Source organism: Mytilus californianus, unplaced genomic scaffold, assembly GCF_021869535.1.
Source record: "Mytilus californianus isolate M0D057914Y unplaced genomic scaffold, xbMytCali1.0.p SCAF_10, whole genome shotgun sequence".
In the NCBI taxonomy this organism is placed as follows: domain Eukaryota; kingdom Metazoa; phylum Mollusca; class Bivalvia; order Mytilida; family Mytilidae; genus Mytilus; species Mytilus californianus.
This window is the reverse complement of record NW_026262582.1, coordinates 21,125,984-21,145,445: the sequence shown is the minus strand read 5'-3', so window position 1 is coordinate 21,145,445 and position 19,462 is coordinate 21,125,984. Positions and strand designations below refer to the sequence as shown.

Here is a 19,462-nt window from a genome sequence, read left to right as displayed (position 1 = left end):
TATAATTCTTGGATGAATGCTCCCATATGAATCACATTGTTCATTGTATTTGGTGTGTTGGAGTTATTCAAACTTGACTTTATTATGTTTAATAAAACTATTACGGGGGTGTTTAACGACCTTGAGGGTCTCGCTCTGTCTGTTCAATAAATGTATGAATGAAGTATATTATATATTGAATTAAGAAAGTTATTATATATATATATCACTTGATTTTATTGATTTTATTGAATGTTATTTATTTTAGTTTCAAATCACATGTCTATTGTTTATATTGTCATTTCAAATGTTTGTGCCCTTCTCGGCCCTTAATTGGAATAAAATATTCTTCTTTTTCATCTTCTTCTTCAGTCTGTAAATTAGTCTGGTCTTATTCATGTTATTTGTGATATTTAGTTATGTAATTATTTGGTAGTTTCATCTGATGTCAGTAAGTATCAGATCTAGTCTTCTCCTATCTTAGCTACATTGTATATATATATAGTGGTGTCAGGCCTGAAGATATGAGATGTCTACATCGATCTACATAGAAGTAATAAATAAATATTTTATCTTTTCTCTTGTTCTTTAAAGAGCAATTAGTTTTGATAAAACAGAGAATAGTGTCATTATCTCAAACTTTCCAGATGCACTAATGCTCTCACAAGATGTTTTATAAGTTATGGATTTGGAAGAAATGTTAATTGCGTCTATTTTTCTGTCATCAAATTGATATTATATCACTGCTTTTGTGTATCTTGTCTTTTTCTGGTTTATTTGCCAAAACCTGAACTTTTTGCTGACAAATGATAAAACTTCTATGTAAATGTTGATATCTCTGCATGTAATAGTAATTTATTTTTGTTATCAGCTAGGAAATCTGATAATGTTCATCTTCTATTGTTAGCATAAAAGTTGTGATGAAATATAAGTTAACTGAAGTGTAACCCTCATCTTGACTACATCATATCACTTGATAACAATCTTAATACAATTGATAAAGAACTTAGCTTGTTAAGAAAACATACATGTACATATATGAGGGCTTCATTTCTTTATTGTTTAAAGGCTATTTTTCTGTAATCACTATTTATTTTGCCCATTATTCTCTATTCTTCATAATAATGTCCCCACCGTCACCAGAGGGTGGATTAAGTGTTACCCTTGTCCGTCCTTACGTTCGTATGTACGTCCAGGCCAAAAATCAGTTTTTTACCACACAAACCATATTGAGTACGAATTTTGGTGGCATCACTTTTACCGTTCTTAAGTTATGCCCCTTTGTAACGTTATACATGTATGCAAGCGGGGGCACCATCTGTGTCCCATGAACACATTCTCCATTTATTTTTGACTATCTTTCTCAGTATTTTTATTTTTTTAGCCATTTATTCTGCACTCTTTGCCAGTTATTCTCCATTCTGTAAACCCCATCCAGACCCTCATATAAGAAGGGTATCTTGTTCATTGTTATACATGTGTTATAGCAGTTATTTGATCATAATGTACTATAGTAAGGGTTGTGATATAATTGCCATTGAGACAACTTTCTACCATCAATGACCATTGAAAAAAGAGCATTGATGTAAAAGGGGGTTTATATAGCAGGATTTTGTTAAGCATCACCTGACATATTTGACATACATGTATGACAAATAATACTTTGTAAATAGCTTACATGTAAGATTACAGTCATGACAATGTAAGAAATCAGCATTGTTGAAACAATTATTTCCTATTTAAAGTCCTGCATGAAACATGTGAAGCCACAGTAAATAAAAGAGGGTGTGGATGGGGTTTACAGAATAGAGAATAATGGGCAATAAAATATAAAGAATAGAGAAAAATGGACCAAAAAAAAAAAAGAATAGAGAATAATGAATTGCTAAAATATAAAGAATAGAGAATATTGCCCTAAAAAATTAAAGAATACAGAAATGAAGGACCCCCCATCCAGACACTCATGAAAAATGTGAAACTAAGTAAATAAAAAGATGAACACAACCTAATCATCATTGTTAACAGAATGTTGTGTCATCAACAACATTGTAACATTTGTCAGAAACATATCAAAATTATGATCATATCTTTACCATATCTATCAAGTTAAATAAAGTTTTAAAAATATAATTTGAAATTTGATACATTGATTATTCTCCTATTCCGATCTTGTTTATAAATATTCAATCATAACTCTTTGACATTTTGTATTAATATCAACATTAAGACAAATAAAAACTAAATTATTGATTTGAAAGTGGAGTAGTAATTAGTGATTAAGCTTTTAGGTGTATGAACATGATTAATATCAATAATGTTATCTATGTTAACTTTCTAGTATCTTATCAAGGCGATCTGGGAGTTCCTAAATAAAGTTTCCTGTATTTAATAAAATTTCTCACAAAAGAAAATTTTTTGCATCACAAATTTTAAAAGTGATTATTTTTCTTACACCATTAGGTTGATTCGCATAAATCTAAGGTCAGTCTTAGTAAATTAAGGTGATAGCTAGTCAAAATTTCCATTATTGTACCTATTTTGTCTTTGTTTTGCTCACACATTGTTGTCAATAAAATGGAATTCTATGCGACTGTCATACAAGTGAGAGGTTTAGCTAGCTACAAAACCAGCCAAGTTTAATCCACCATTTTCTACATAAGGAAATGCCTGTACCAAGTCAAGAATACATGTATGACAGTTCTTTTCCATTTGTTTGTTGTGTTTTAGCTTTTGGTTTTGCTATTTGATAATGGACTTTACGTTTTAAACATTCCTTGGAGTTAGGTATTTTTGTTATTTTACTTTTTAAGTGCTCCCTTGAATGACCGTCTTTCCATCTGTCCCTCCCATTTTTGTTTGTTTGAAGCTTGAGCGGGGGCATTTGTGTCCTCAGACACATTCTTCTTTTATTTCTATATATAGTTGACCGATGTTTAAATCTCACAAATAGTAAAGCAAGGAATGAACCTTAGTCATGTTAGTACTGTAAAACAGACATGACCAACATGACAAATGTCATGTTAAGAGAGCAACCTCTGAGTTTACATGTAAAACCTGCTTATGACATAAAAATCCTACTGTTAGAATTAATGTAAAAAATGAAGTAATTATACAAAATACATGAACATCCTTCCTTTACTATTAACCATTGACCGATCTGTTCTCATTTGACATGTAATATCATCTCTCCATCAATTACATGATAAACCACTATAGCTTATACTGTACAAGGACAGAAACAATATGTGGAGATAATTAAAAATCATGGTAGTAGTTATTGAATCCTTTAACGAGGATGTGAAAAAATGTCAGTCACTGTCAGTCATTATTTGTTTATCAGATGACATTTTATAAATTTGTGTGGGACTTGATGCAAATATGTATTGAAGGTTGTTATGTAAATTTGCTTCAAAAACGCACTGAAAACTATAAAATTGAGTAAGAAAAGGTTAAATGGATTAATTTATGAAATATATGGTAGGTTGTTTTATTTTCTTTAAAAAAAAATAAAACTAAATTAACAATTGAGCAACCATTGAATACACTAAGATAATTTATCTCTTTACAATAGTTTCAGATTTAATGCTTTTCATGATTTTGAAGAAAATTGAAAGGAGGTTGGATTTTGTGCCAAATGGACCGTAAAATCAAATGTACATCATACTGTCACTGATATTCTGAATCAATGTACCTTATAAAAATTTAAACATTACAGTTTGGTGTAAAGTGTCCCTTTTTTTATAAAAAAAAAATTACATAAATTCCCAAAAATGGCAAATTTGACTTGCAAAATTAAATGTGTGAAAATGATATTGAGACAAAAACATACACAATTGTATTCACAGAAGAAGAAGGGTCATTTTGAAATCAAACGTATAAATTTTTTTTGATCCCCCCATAATATTTCACTATTTTATTTTATCCCCTTAAAAACATTTATAAAAAAATGTGATTCCCCTCTTTTAAAAAATGCCAAAATTTTAAGATGCAAAACAATTACCTTTGACACACATGATATGTAGGATATACTTGAAGATTCAAAATAAGCACATATGTTTCATTAGAGATAAAATTGATCCCCCACTTTGAATTTACAAAAAAATTGAACCCCCCCTTTTACACTTACAGAAAAAAACTTCATCCCCCCTACATTTTGACCAGCCCCTCCCAGGTAAAAAAATGATAAGTTCCTTATTTTGGTCGATGCTTGTGATCAATATTGATTTAGCCAAAATTGTTCTTAAAATAAGCTTATTTTTGCCAAAAATAAAATCGGGATAAACACAATTTTGACATCACTTTAATCTTGTTAATGATTTGTAGTCAAATGAAATATCAAAGCATAGGTGATATTTATAGCATGTATAGTATAGTCTCAAAAGAAAAGATAATGATTCATGTCATAATTGACGAATGTTTAAATGATGATATTATCAGTGACTAGCAAAGTAAATAGTGGTTAAAAAGATAATATTCTATATGTAATATGGCTTTTTAATACATCAATATAATGCCCTGAGCTCAGCTCAAGGGATTTTTATAGTGTTTGAGGTTTTATTTACCACGATTTATATTGATTTTTGTTTGTTTAACGTCCAGTGGGTGACTAATATTGAAAAGGCCATATCATATGCACTTTTTTATTTAGTGTTAGAATATATGTAAAAATAGATGTTTTAATGTAATACAACATTTTGGAGGATTCAGAATAATTGCTTTTGATTGAATTACATATAGAACTTGTATTTTCTACAAAGTATAAAATCGTGTCCATTTTATTCTATTTAGACTATTAATTATCAATATGGTTATTTCCCATATTGATTCGAGTACAATGTTTATTCTCAAGACTTGAATATAGATATGGACCAAGATCTATCGTATTAATAGACACTGACTTTATTACAAAAACCACAAATTTTATTGATTACCGGTACATGTAGGTCAATGAGACAGCAACGTCATGACATCATTTCTCCTTTGAATTCCTTCACATTTTTTATGACTTCACGGTATAGGTTTTTCTCATTATTGAAGCTAGAAAGTGGATAGTTGTCTCATTGGCAATCATATTGCCTCTCATTATTTTTTAAATGTGATGACCAGTGGTCACTATGGTCACCAGTCCTCAATGATTGTTTACAACCATCAGCATTCACTGAAAAAAATTATTTAGTATTTTGTGCTTTACAAATTTTCTATACTGGTAACTTTTTATTTCAGGTTGAGATGCATTAAGATTTTAAGCAAAGATGTCTAATAATGACACTTCCCAGATTTTTTCGAGTGGTAAAGTACCAATCCTAACTGGTTCCCCGTTAGCTGCAAGGAAGAAAAAACAGTTTAACAGAGGAGGAAAACGTCACCAATTTAGACACAGTGACTCGGATACAGATTCTGTAAGTTCTGATTATACTTGATCCCAATGGAAATTATCATTGTTATGGTAGATATCATGATATTTAAATGTCTGTCTCTAATTTCGTCTGTTTTTTGTTGTAACATTGTTAGGATATTTGCCTTATTTTTCTAATTTTTTAATATTTTAATGTTCTTTGCTCTTAAAACATGTAAAATGCATGGAATATTTGCTACTGGACATTAAGCTTACAACAATTGAATAACTCACTCAGGCAAATTTGACCATAGATGGATTTGGCTATTATTTTTAGGTCATTTTTGGTCATAATTGTCATATATATATAGATCTTCAACTGTTTCTGTTCTTTTCCGTCCTTGGCTTTCAAATATTCGGCTTTGATCGTTCCTGATGAAGGTAATTCCTGAAAAGTGCTTCGACCATGAAATTTATTCAATGTTGCTTTAATTTTATTTGAGTAATTAACCTAAATAACAGTTTCCTTTTATAGTCAAGGTCATTTAAAAACCCTCTTATACATTTTGTAGGTTGCACTTCTGTAAATATAGACAATTGATGCAATTTCCCATAGGAACTCCTTTTACAGCTAAAACTCTGCCACTTTTACTATGAAGTTTCGTAAAAAATCATATCCTAGAATGGAAAGTTCATATATGCACTACTATTTTTTTCAAAGGTCAAAACATAGTGCTGTGCTGCATGTTTTCAACATTTATATGTAGGACTCTAAAGTGCGATGGTACTCTAAAGTGCGATGGTCACGCTAAAGTGCGATGGACTACGCTAAAGTGCGATGGTGCCAGACACTAAAGTGCGATGGTTATTTGATTTTTAAAGCGAAATGATATTACACGCCAAAGTGCAATTTTATGACACGCTAATGTGCGATGGTATAGCAATAAGTTGAGGCAATTGTTTTTTGTTTTTGTTTTTGTTTTTGTTTTGTTTTTGTTTTTTTTGTTCTTTTTTGCTGTGTTCCTATTAATTTCTTTGTTAATTGTATTTGCCGGATTATAAATCATGCCGTTGTCTTTCTCTTTTCAAATGTTTTCTACTGGTCTTTGTTTGGCCCTTTATGACTTGCTATGCGTCGTAGGCTAAGACCCCACGTTGATGGCCGTACGGTTATTAGTTGCAACATTAACGCCATTTGGTGTTTAATTTGGTGGATAGTTGTCTCATTGACAGTTATACCACATCTTCTTATTTTCATTTACTGAATTACAGCTGTAGGTTTATTGGCTTGAAACAGGTTCATAAAGTTATTAATAGCTACTGCAATGTAATCATTTCACTTTTTTAATGTACGATAGTTGTTAAAAAAGTGAAATGATTACATTGCAGTAGCTAGTATTAACTTTATGAACCTGTTTCAAGCCAATAAACCTACAGCTGTAATTCAGAGGTAGTCGTTTCGTTGTTGCTGTATTTCATATTTGTTTTTCGTTTATTATTTTGTATATAAATCAGGCCATTATTTTCTCGTTTGAATTGTTTTACACTGGTTGTTTTGAAGCTCTGGTAAACAAAAATTAGCCGAATTAAGTAAACCTCTTCCAGAACCGACCAAAAAATGTTCTGGATTGGGATCATTTAGTTTCTTTTTTTCTTTTAATAAATCTTCTAATAAAACCCTGGACAAACAGTCTTGTTTTCCGGCATGTAAATGACTTTGTTTGTACAAACGGCGTGTAATTATTCTGTCAGAATGCTTTTAAACTTAGCTAACTTCCTTATTTTCGTAAACAATCGCACTTTCGCTGAAAAACGCATTTTAGCTTATTGAGGCATCGGACTTTAGCGTGTTCCATTGAATAGCACAGACCATCGCACTTTAGCGTAACGAACCATCGCACTTTAGCGTGACCATCGCATTTAAGCGTCCCCATCACACTTTAGAGTCCTACATATATACCCCGAACTTTCAAGAGTTTAAACTTGTACTTAAATTCTGTATTACCCCTCCTTTCACTTTTTGTCTTCCTCAGAATTCAATTTAGCCACTATCCATGTGTATTTGTACTGGTAACATTCCCAAGTTTTGTCTCTATGAGATGAAACATGGAGATCAGATCTGGGAACCAGTATCATGAGTATGTTAACAAAACAAAATATCTATGAATTAATATATCACCCCAAAAGAGGCATGGTTTGTGAAACAGCTGTATTTACAAAGTGCAACCTATATATATATATTGAAAAAAATCCAATACAAATGGCCAGATATAACCATGATAATGTATCATTAATATTTATTTTTACCCTGCGGATGTGTTCTTCAATACACAGATGTTGCATGATTGATATCTAGCAAAGAATTCAACAAAAACTGTTACTTAAGGGGCTGTCTCTTACTTGATTTGAGACCAGAGGTTTTGCTCCAGTTTGAAGGCATCACTGTGACTTTTAGATGAATAACAACCATGAAAACATTGTTCCTTTGCTTTTGGTCACATTTTTTGTAAAGATAAAAACAATAATTTCTATATTTACAGTAGCCAAAGGTCTATAATATAAATAGATTGTTGGAAGTAAGGGTAAGTATTGTAGGTGTTCCCAGCTAAAGGGAGCTTTGATATTAATGTACAGAAAAAATCAAATTAGCATTCTGCTTGTTTAAAAATGTTTTAAAAAAACATCTTGTTACTGAAAATGATAGCATCAGGTTGAAATAATATTTAGACAAATTCTGGAGAAATTCATATGTAATGGCATGAATGGGATTGGGCTTCAAGATTAGTGCACTAGGGTGTCAAAGGCAGAATGTATAACCAGTAATATATAGATATCTTTAGCAAATAGTTATAAAAGTGAGTTATCAGTTGTTGTTTTCTTTCATTCAGGAAAACAGTGATGATGATTTTTCCATTACAAGTTCACAATCTGCTCATGCTGGTGTTCCTGTTGTGAAGAAGGAATTACTAGAAACAAAGTCAACAGCTTCTAAAAGTAGGAAACGGAGGAAAGCTAGGCAAGATTGGGAAATAGTTGAAGGACTGAAGGATGGACAAACTTGCGATGATAAACCTGGGAATTATCAAAGTTACATGATGAAAAAAAGAAGATGGCCTTTGAAAGGCTGGCACAAGGTAAAAAAATGTTACTTTTAAAAACAACGTCACATCACAAGTTTTTGGTGTGTGCTAATGAAAATATTTCACAAAATTTGTAAGATTCTGAAATGACAAATTCACCACATCTGCAGCGGCTTTCAATGATTAGCTGCCACATTATACATGCATGTGATAATATAATCATCTCAAATTTTCTTAAGTTTCAAAACAGTATGACGAAGATTATTTAACATCGCTAAATTCTGTATGTGGCCAAACCAAAAAAATTAAAACATCAACAACCATTGACATTGCTTTTAACTTTGAAAAGAGACTTAACTAAGTCATTTGTAAGTGGAAGGGTGAATATTCATACTGTTCCAATTTCACAGTCAATTGCAAAACAATTTAAAACAACAAAAGACATTTAAAAAAATCATATTGCAGGTATTCGCCTGATGCATAAGGCACTATGTCAAGGTCAGCTGGAATTGATAATTCTGAATTAAGGTAGCACTACAGTCTAACAATGATTTTTTGAAGATATTTTTTTTATCACATAATTTTGAATTAAGTATTATTCTGCACAGTTTGTAAAAATCCCAAAGTCATTATCATATCACAACAGTGAGTAAATTGATAATGAACTTATGTAAATAAAAGCACATGGTAATTAATCTTAATATATAGGCATTTGGGAGGGGCTAATATGTCAATCATCTGTTGATACCAGTGTCCAGCTGTTAATCCCTGACCACAAGATAAATATTGTGGTCTTATCTCATTGTATTGCAACAAAAGTAATTTATATAACATGTTTATAAACAGAGAAAAAGAAAAAGATATGAAGGAAAAAATCTAATGGGAAGAAATCTACAAAAAATGAAAAAAAATATGGAAAAGAGTGTGAAAGTATCTGAAAGCCTCTGACTGCCTGTATAAATTTCTTCTATTTGGTCTTCTTCATTTAAATACAGTTTTAGGCATTTTAACCAATTTTAAGTTTATGTGAAATTTTTCAATTCCATAAAACTCAAAAATCATGTGGGAGTGTCTTTTTTTAAAGAAGTGGATGGTCTTGGATCTTTTTATTAACATGTCTTTTGATGCACAATTTTAATGTTTTAGCTTAAATTTCAGTAATAGTATATTTCTTTTTAAAATACAAATGAAATTTATTCTTTATAGTGAGAATAATGATGTTAAATATTGATTATATGCAGCTGGTCAATCCTGTTATTCTCTTATATAAGACTGTCTGGACAGAGGCGGAGCTTTGTCTATATTTAATTACTACATCACAGATATTGGTCAAATCTGTGACGTCAAACTCCCGCCAAATGCCAAGTTAGTGTTGCACAGTGCCACACATAATGCAAAATTTACAGCATAAGAGCATCAAAGAAACAAAGTGTGTGGTTCTATTGATAAAGTAATGGTGTCAGAATACTCCTGGGGTGTTCCCAGTGGAATTTTTGTATTTATGTTGCATTTATAGGGGTTCTATGGGGGAAATTCTGTTTTTAGGTCATTTCTCAGAACAATTTTTCATGAGATTTGTTAGGAAAAAATGAAAATATAAACTTTATGGGTACCCCCTTTGGCTTGACTTTGATATATGTGATTAAAGGGAGTATTTTCTACAATACTGTGTCCCAGTTTTTGGATAATTTGTTTCTAAATGAATTTATAGGTCTCCAAAGATGAAAGGTGAAATGAGGTTTGGCACCCAGCAGTTAAATCAATATATCTTCTTACTGGAGGCATGTATCAAAAATCTGAGACACGGTTTTGCAGTTTGTATATGGTTGATTAAAGGGATGAAAACAAATTTTTACTACCATTTGACCTGAATGTGCCATTTCCATCCAAGTTGGAAGACCATTTTTTTGGCAATTAATGAGCTATATTTTGAGATTTATCATACCAAAAATAAATTTATCTATGGATTAAGAAAGAATAATAGTTTAGCTTTAAAATGAGTTAAAGATTTTAAAAATCCATTGAGTAGTTTTGGAGAAATTAATCTTTTAAGACTGTTGGTTGGAGTCAGAAAATTCTAACTGTAGTGCTACCTTAAATAAACAAGATGTTTATCAACAGGAATAGTTATTTATTGTCTTCATGCATGTGACACAATTAATTTCCTTGGAAGGTGTACAATCCTTTATTTGTACTTATATCCTACAAACTAGCCTTTCAACACTTAGATTGTGAGTTTGAACCCTGCCCGTTGCAGTTGTGTTTGATTAGGATCTTTATTGACTAGGGAGTTTTTCTGCTGAGGGTCGATAGTTCTCTCGAAGTACTCTGGCTTTTTCAACCAATTAAAACTGGATGCCATGCAATAGCCAATAGTGCTAAAAGTGGTGTTAAACACCAACCATCATTATAAATCAATGAGAATACATGTATCCTACAAACATGAGGTAATTTTTGTCGAGCCTTCGACTTATGTTGAAAAAGCAAGACATAGCGATCCTACATTCCGTCTGCGTCGTTGTCGTCGTCGGCGGCATCCACAAATATTCACTCTGTGGTTAAAGTTTTTGAAATTTTAATAACTTTCTTAAACTATCCTGGATTTTTACCAAACTTGGACAGAAGCTTGTTTATGATCATAAGATAGTATCCAGAAGTAAATTTTGTAAAAATAAAATTCCTGTTTTTCTGTATTTTACTTGTAAATGGACTTAGTTTTTCTGTCGGGAAACATTACATTCACTCTGTGGTTAAAGTTTTTAAAATTTTAATAACTTTCTTAAACTATCCTGGATTTGTACCAAACTTGGACAGAAGCTTGTTTATGATCATAAGATAGTATCCAGAAGTAAATTTATTAAAAAAAAAATTTCATTTTTTCCGTATTTTACTTATAAATGGACTTAGTTTTTCTGCCAGGAAACAATACATTCACTCTGTGGTTAAAGTTTTTAAAATTTTAATAACTTTCTTAAACTATCCTGGATTTGTACCAAACTTGGACAGAAGCTTGTTTATGATCAAAAGCTAGTATCTAGAAGGAAATTTTGTTAAAATTTTGTACCTGTTTATCCGTATTTTACGTATAAATGGACTTAGTTTTTCTTCCAGTTAACATTAAATACAGTCTGCAGTTAAAGTTTTTAAAACAATTATTAGATTCATAAACTATCCTGGATTTATACCAAACTTTGACAGAAGCTTCTTACAATCAAAAGATAGTATCTAAAGGAATATTTTTATTGATTTTTTTCCTCATATTTGTTGAGCCTGCGATTAACAGCAAAAGTAGGCGAGACACTGGGTTCCGCGGAACCCTTACAAATTTTTACGTTTGTAAAGCCTCATTTTGTTTAAATATTTTCTGACAATCTACATTCATTGGTTTTATATGCAATTGTTTTCTCTTTATTATAGAGATTTTTCTTCTTGGAGAAAGGAAAGTTGTTTTATGCCAAAGCACCAGGAGATGTAAGTAGAGATCAGGAGGATTAACCTTTGACCTGTTATTGGTTAATCATTTTCTCAAGTTATTATGGTTTTTGCAATTTAAAAAAAAACATTCAACACCTGACTTTTTAACAAGTTATATAAGTTATACAAATATTGTTCTAATTATTGGCTAATTATTTTCTCAAGTTACTGTCTTTACAATTTAAAAAAACATTCAGCACCACTTTTTAACAGGTTATATAAGTTATTACAATGTACAAGAACGACTTAATAATTACTAGATTGATATAAATATACATATCAATTCTCATTATCAACCCTAAACATCTGTATTATATATATAATTAGTAGTTGTAAAGGAGTATGGCTACAAAGGCCTAAATTTGGCCCAAAATATCTTATTTTATAATTTTATTTATATCAGTCTTAATTATCCAAATTTATAAACACAATTATGGCATGTATATTTTATTTCAAAAATTAAAATTGCCGCCTTGTGGATTATAGAGTACAATAAGCAAGGTATAATAGAAAAACTCAATTTTGCAAGGGTTGTTTAAGTTCCGCCATCTGTGTTATTGAAATTGTAGAGGGCGCACCCTTATTTTATTTTTGAAATTAAGTATTTACCTAATTGGTATCAATATGCAATCTTGATTCAAAATCCAATATTTACTGATAAATATCAAAATTAAATACAATTTTTTCCTTTCTTTTCATAGCATTGCATAACATAAACTGCAATCTGCTTGTATTTAACGGAATGAAAAAAAGTGTACATGTCCAGCTTATGCATAACGATGTATAAACTACAAAACGTAATCGGTTATTCATTCTGTGTTGGTGTTTTATACTGACATATGTGTTTTGTTTTAGCTAAAGATCCTTCGAACATTAATGTGATAGATATGTTTAACAGTATTTTACTATAGGACAAAACTGTTTTAATTTCAAAGTTGTATTTTAGTTATATCTATTAACTACGGATTTTATGCACATACTCACTGTAGTTTAATATTTTTGATTTACACATGCTATTCGTACTTTCTGTTTATGTCAATTCCAAATGTTTTTATGTCCCACCTAGGGGCATTATGATTTTCGGTCTGTGCGTCTGTTTGTCCGTCCGTCCATTTGTTTGTTTGTTCGTTCGTTCGTCCTGCTTCAGGTTAAAGTTTTTGGTCAAGGTAGTTTTTGATGCAGTTGAAGTCTAGTCAACTTGAAACTTAGTACACATGTTCCCTATGACAATGTATGATATGATGTTTCAAATCTTAATGCCAAATTAGAGTTTTGACCCCAATTTCACGGTCCACTGAACATAGAAAATGATAGTGCGAGTGGGGCATCCTTGTACTATGGACACATTCTTGTTTTTAGTGATTTTGACTTATTTTAACACTCTTGAATTGTTCTAGAATCATTTACAAGCATTTTCAACGCCTACTTAATGATGGAAAACCGGTTTTTCCATAAAAATACTGCAAAAGATCACACACGATTTGAAATAACTGGAGTTTCATTAGACATTTTTTAAACAATTTTTTTTTCCTGAATTTCGTTGCCAAAAATGGGGTGCTGACAATTTACCAGTGCAGACTTAAGAAGGCAGATTACGATAAACTAAACCCATTTTCTCTCTGCTGTTTGTTTTACAATATTGACAGCTTCAAAAGTAGGATATTCTACAAGTTTTTAGCCAGATTGTTGTTTTTTCTGCATTTGCCCATCTCCAGTTTACATCTGTTTGTCTGTCATTCCCATAAAGTCAAGTTTCATCCATCACTCATCAAAGTTCTGTTTACCTAATATTTATAGCAAGGGCATGACAGTTCAAATTTTTCATAAGAAAATATTTGATAGATTACAGTATTTTTATATTGAATTTTAGATACAGAAAGGAAAATTCCATGGAGTTATAGACATTGGTCTGTCTGTAATAGCTTTCAAACGACACAGACACAGAATAGATATTGATGCTGAGGATATTGTTTATCATGTTAAGGTAAGTCATGTGATCATGATGGAATGCATCATGTGATAATTTTGTTTATCTGTGATTGCATTCACTAATGAAGACAAATGATCGATTGCAATTCTAAAAACATTTTTAATTACTGTAAACTAATTAAGTTATTTTGACCACTTTCACCAGTGGAAATACAGCACATATATATGTCAAACTTAGATCTGCTCTTATATCAATATGCCAAAAAAGTTAAAAAAATCACAAAATTGTATAGACTAAGTTTACTAGAAAGGGCTACACAAGAAAAATGTATTAATGAAAGTGGTTTGGTTTACAGTATATTAAATTAAATCATGTAATCATGACTTATAAATGGTCATGTGATCTCGTTGAAGTTGGTTTATGTGTAAAGCCCTAAAACAAAACAGACATAGCATTGATATTGATACTAAAAATATTTTTTATCAAGTAACACTAATCCCTGTTAACTTCTTGGCATATATAGTAAATAAGTAAATTGGTTTCAAAGTGACAGGTTAAGGTTACTCTGAGTAAGAATCCACAATATAGGTGAAGTTCTAAATTGCCCTCTAAGTGGTGAATACATTGAACATAGACCATCAACTATCTGCTATCAATAAGAAGTCTAGATAGACCATGTTGATGTTTTGCAAGCTTTGGTTTTTTTGCTTTTTCATAATGTTATGGTGCAAAGAACATGTGTGTACATACATATCCATTGAATTTTCCCTTAAAAAGAAAGAAACTATACAGATTAAAAGAGACCAATTAAAAATCATAAATTGAAGATTTCAAGACATAGAACACAGTGAATAAAAGAAAAAAAGGAAACAAATACAAACTTAAGTCCAAACAATAATTTACAGCCTTTTTATGCCCCCTCTGTAGCGGTGGGGGCATTAAGTTTTACCCTTGTCCATCTGTACGTACGTACGTCCGTCCGTCCGTACGTCCCAAAATTGGTTACCGTTCTCTAACTTGAGTTTGCCAAAACCAAATATTATGAAACTTATACACAATGCTTATTACCACAAAAAAGAGATCAAGTTTGAATTTTGGTGGCGTCACTTTAATGGTTGTAGAGTTATGCCCCTTTATAAATGGAAAAATTGCTAAATTTTTAGTTTCAGTTCTCTAACTTAAGTTTTCCTCAACCAAATGTTTTGAAACTTCTACACAATGCTTATTACCACAAAACACAGATCGAGTTTGAATTCTGGTAGTGTCACTTTAACCGTTCCAGAGTTATGCCCCTTTGTAAATGGAAAAAATTGCAAAATTTTTAGTTTCCGTTCTCTAACTTAAGTTTGCCTCAACCAAATGTTTTGAAACTTCTACAAAATGCTTATTACCACAAAACACAGATCAAGTTTTGAATTCTGGTGGTGTCACTTTAACTGTTCTAGAGTTATTCCCCTTTGTAAATGGAAAAATTGCAAAATTTTTAGTTTCCGTTCTCTAACTTAAGTTTGCCTCAACCAAATGTTTTGAAACTTCTACAAAATGCTTATTACCACAAAACACAGATCAAGTTTTGAATTCTGGTGGTGTCACTTTAACTGTTCTAGAGTTATTCCCCTTTGTAAATGGAAAAATTGCAAAATTTTTAGTTTCCGTTCTCTAACTTAAGTTTGCCTCAACCAAATGTTATGAAACTTATACACAATGCTTATAACCACAAAACACAGATCAAGTTTGAATTTTGGTGGTGTCACTTTAACCGTTCTAGAGTTATGTCCCTTTATAAATGGAAAAATTGCTAAATTTTTATTTTCTTCTAAATATCAAGTTTTTTTTTAAATTTGAGTTATCTTCCTTTGTCCATGATTATAGTAGAATCAACTACAATCAATGCTTTATACAATGCAATCTTTAATTTTGACTTCCACTGATAAAACACAGATCGAGTTGAATTTGGGTAGTGTCACTTTAACCATTATTGAGTTATGCCCCTTTATAAATCGAAAAATTACAAAATTTTTAGTTTCCATTCTGTAACTTAAGTTTGCCCCAACCAAACATTATGAAACCTATACACAATATTCATTACCACAAAACTAAGATCAAGTACAAATTTTTATACGACCGCAAAAAAATGTTTGTGGTCGTATATTGGTATGACGTTGGCGTCGTTGTTGTCGTCGTCGTCGTCCGAAGACACAGTAGTTTTCACACTCTAACTTTAGTTTAAGTGAATGGATCTCAATGAAAATTTACCATAAGGTTCAATACCACAAAAGGAAGGTGGGGATTGATTTTGAGGGTTATGGTACCAACAGTTAAGGAATTAGGGGCCAAAAAGGGGCCAAAAATAAGCATTTTTGTAACTTCCAGACATAACTTGTGTGTAAGTGTATGGATCTCTCTGACATTGTACTACAAGGTTCCATATCACAAAGGGAATGCTGGGATTGATTTTGGGGGTAATTGCCTCCAAATTTTAGGAATTAGGGGCCAAAAAGGGGCAAAAAACAAGCATTTTTCTAGTTTCATGACAATAACTTGTGTGTAAGTCTATGGATCTCTCTGACATTGTATCACAAGGTTCCATATCACAAAGGGAATGCTGGGATTGATTTTGGGGGTAATTGCCTCCAAATTTTAGGAATTAGGGGCAAAAAAGGGGCAAAAAACAAGCATTTTTCTAGTTTCATGACAATAACTTGTGTGTAAGTGTATGGATCTTTATGAAATTATACTACAAGGTTCCATATCACAAAGGGAAAGCTGGAATTGAGTTTGGGGTAATTGCCCAAAAAGTTGAGGAATAAGGGGCCAAAAAGGGGCCAAAAATAAGTTTTTTTCTAGTTTCCAGACAATAACTTGTGTTCAAGTGTATGGATCTCTCTGAAATTGTACTTTTTTTTCTTTAAAATTTTCGATTTTAAATTGGTTATTTCTGATTTATATATAAAAGCAAATAATAATGATATGGTTTGAATAGGTAAATTAAAAATGTTTAAGTTCTTAGACCACTTTCATTCTGTGTCAGAAACCTATGCTGTGTCAAATATTTAATTACAATCCAAATTCAGTGCTGTATCAAGCTTGAATGTTGTGTCCATACTTGCCCCAACTGTTCAGGGTTTGACCTCTGCGGTTGTATCAAGCTGCGCCCCAGCGGAGCATTTTATTTGTTTCTGTTTTCTAACTTTAGTTTGTTACCATTCTTGAGTTATGTCCCTTTATAAACATAAAAATTGCTGAATTTTTTAGTTTGTCTCAACCAAATGTTATAAAACTTATACACAACCGTTCTAGAGTTATGCCTGTTAACAAATATAAAAATTGCTGAATTTTTAGTTTCTGTTCTCTTCTTAAGTTAGCCTCAACCAAATGTTATGAGACTTACACACAATGCTTATTACCACAAAACTCAGATCAAGTTCAAATTTGGGTAGCGTCACTTTTACCGTTCTTCAGTTATGTCCCTTTATAACTATATGATATGCAAGCGGGGGCATCATCTGTGTCCACATGTTTTAAGATAGAGTCAAACACAAACCTTACTGAAATGTGAAACCTTGAAAAATATAAAACTTTATACAGGAAATATTTTCTGAATTTCCTAATTGTTTCCATTAATTTTTTCAACTTGCAAAAATCATTTTATTTACAGGTGAAAGAAAACAGATCATTTGAGGAATGGATACAGAGACTTAAACATCACCGACTATACCGACAACATGTGATAGCGTATGGAACAAAAGAATCACCTAAGCTTACTGACATTACTTCACCAACGGAAGACATTGGATTTTCTACAGGTAAAATTAGTAAATAATCTCCAAGACATTTCGCTGCTCACAGATATTAAACATTTGATTTTCTACAGACAAAATTAGTCTGTAGTTAGTAAAGAATTTCCTAGACAGCTGTCACCAAGGAAATAATACTTTGGATTTTCCAATGGTTAAATTAGCAAATATAAATAAGAAGATATGGTATGAGTGCCAATGAGACAACTATCCATCCAAGTCACAATGTGTAAAAAGTAAACAATTATAGGTCAGAATGTATAAACCTTAAAATATTAACACAACAACACCAACTGAAGACAGCTTATTATGTATTCTTTATCTAAAATTGGATATAAAAACAAGGATATGTGACATTCCTCCACAAAGACCAAAGGAGGAGGATGAAAACAACAGTTTCTATAGGGCACTATACCTCCTTCAACAATGATCAAAAACTGTCACATATAGTAAGCTATTAAACACTCCAGTATGATAAAAAATAAAACAATTCAAAAGAGAAAACCAATGGCTAAAATAAATAAGGAAAACAGGAACCAACAATAAAAACTGCTGAATTATAGGCTCCTGACTTTTGACAGGCACATAACGAATGAGGAGGAATTAAACATGTTTAAATATAAAAATAAGGAGATGTGGTATGATTGCCAATGAAACTACTATCCACCAAAGTTCAAATGAAGTAGATGTAAGCTATTATAGGCAACTGTACGGCCTTCAACAATGAGAAAAACCCATACTGAATAGTCGTACATTTGTGTTATATACATTTCTCTAGGAATGTTGCCAATGTAAGTAGATATCAATTAATGATAAGTAAAATTTCAAAACCATTGTATGCTTGTTTAAATCCCTTCAACACCTCTCTATTTTATAGATAAAGGAAGGGAACACAAACTAAGTGCAGATGTTATACGACAATCAAGTTTTAAGAAAGAATCCCAACATAGTCGTGTAGCTACATGGGTGATGGACTCGGCTGGATTTGAGCATTGTGATAAAGGTAAGAAAGAATCCCAACAAATTCGTGTAGCTACGTGGGTGATGGACTCAGAAAAGTAGGAAAAATAAAATTCTAGAGTGACATAAGTAATGGCCGCTGTTGGATTTAAACTCAAAGTAAGAAAGTCACAGCAGGATTACAACATTGTTAAAGCATATGAAAGATCATAACAAAGTTATGTAATGGACTCTGCAGAATGTCATTGATTGTAGACTGTTCCCGAATTATGTCCCAGAATTGATTGTATGGGAAAGAGTTTGGAAGGCAGTAGCTTCTTTTAAAAATTGATGGGTGTTGATTACTTTAGAAAGACAGCCTGAACAATAATAGGAAATAATCAATTAAAATTGTAAGTATTTCTCCCCATACATCCATATATGGAACAACCCTTAACATTCAGTTGCAAATATTTCTATCATATATAGCAGGATTTGACTTTATGATAAAGATAAGAAAGCCTATGGACAAAGTTGTGTAGCCATGTGGATGATGGATTTGAGCATTGTTTACTTGGTAAGAAGGGCTCACAATACAGTGTATAGCTTCATCAGGTATAGATTTGGCTGTATTTGAACATTGTAATTGATTTATAAGGTAACATAGACTCCAACAGAGTGATTTTGGGTGATGAACTTGAGAGAAATTGACCTGAAATGAATTTGGACACTTTAAGATTCAGGAAAGCCGAGTACATGAAAATATTTTGGAAAACAAATTGTTTTTATGAAAATTGAAAGTTTAATCATTGAAAGCTGGACATTGTGATAAAGATATTTACCTGAAATATATTTGGAGATTATAAGTTTCAGGAATGCGACGTACGTATATAGTATATGAACCTTTTGGGGAAAATAAATATTTTTA

At 31.6% G+C, this 19,462-nt stretch overlaps 1 protein-coding gene across 4 annotated transcripts in view; it reads left to right on the top strand.

The window, feature by feature from the left end:
- Positions 1-19,462, top strand: part of LOC127717760 (oxysterol-binding protein-related protein 3-like) — a 60,647-nt gene that overhangs the window by 6,852 nt on the left and 34,333 nt on the right. For all 4 annotated transcript variants that reach the window (XM_052223556.1, XM_052223557.1, XM_052223558.1 and 1 more), the window contains exons 2-7: positions 5,203-5,378; positions 8,203-8,448; positions 11,812-11,865; positions 13,739-13,852; positions 17,457-17,604; positions 18,473-18,598. In XM_052223556.1, coding sequence (XP_052079516.1) covers positions 5,232-5,378; positions 8,203-8,448; positions 11,812-11,865; positions 13,739-13,852; positions 17,457-17,604; positions 18,473-18,598 — 835 coding nt within the window. In that variant the 5' untranslated portion in view covers positions 5,203-5,231. The remainder of the gene's footprint in view (positions 1-5,202; positions 5,379-8,202; positions 8,449-11,811; positions 11,866-13,738; positions 13,853-17,456; positions 17,605-18,472; positions 18,599-19,462) is intronic.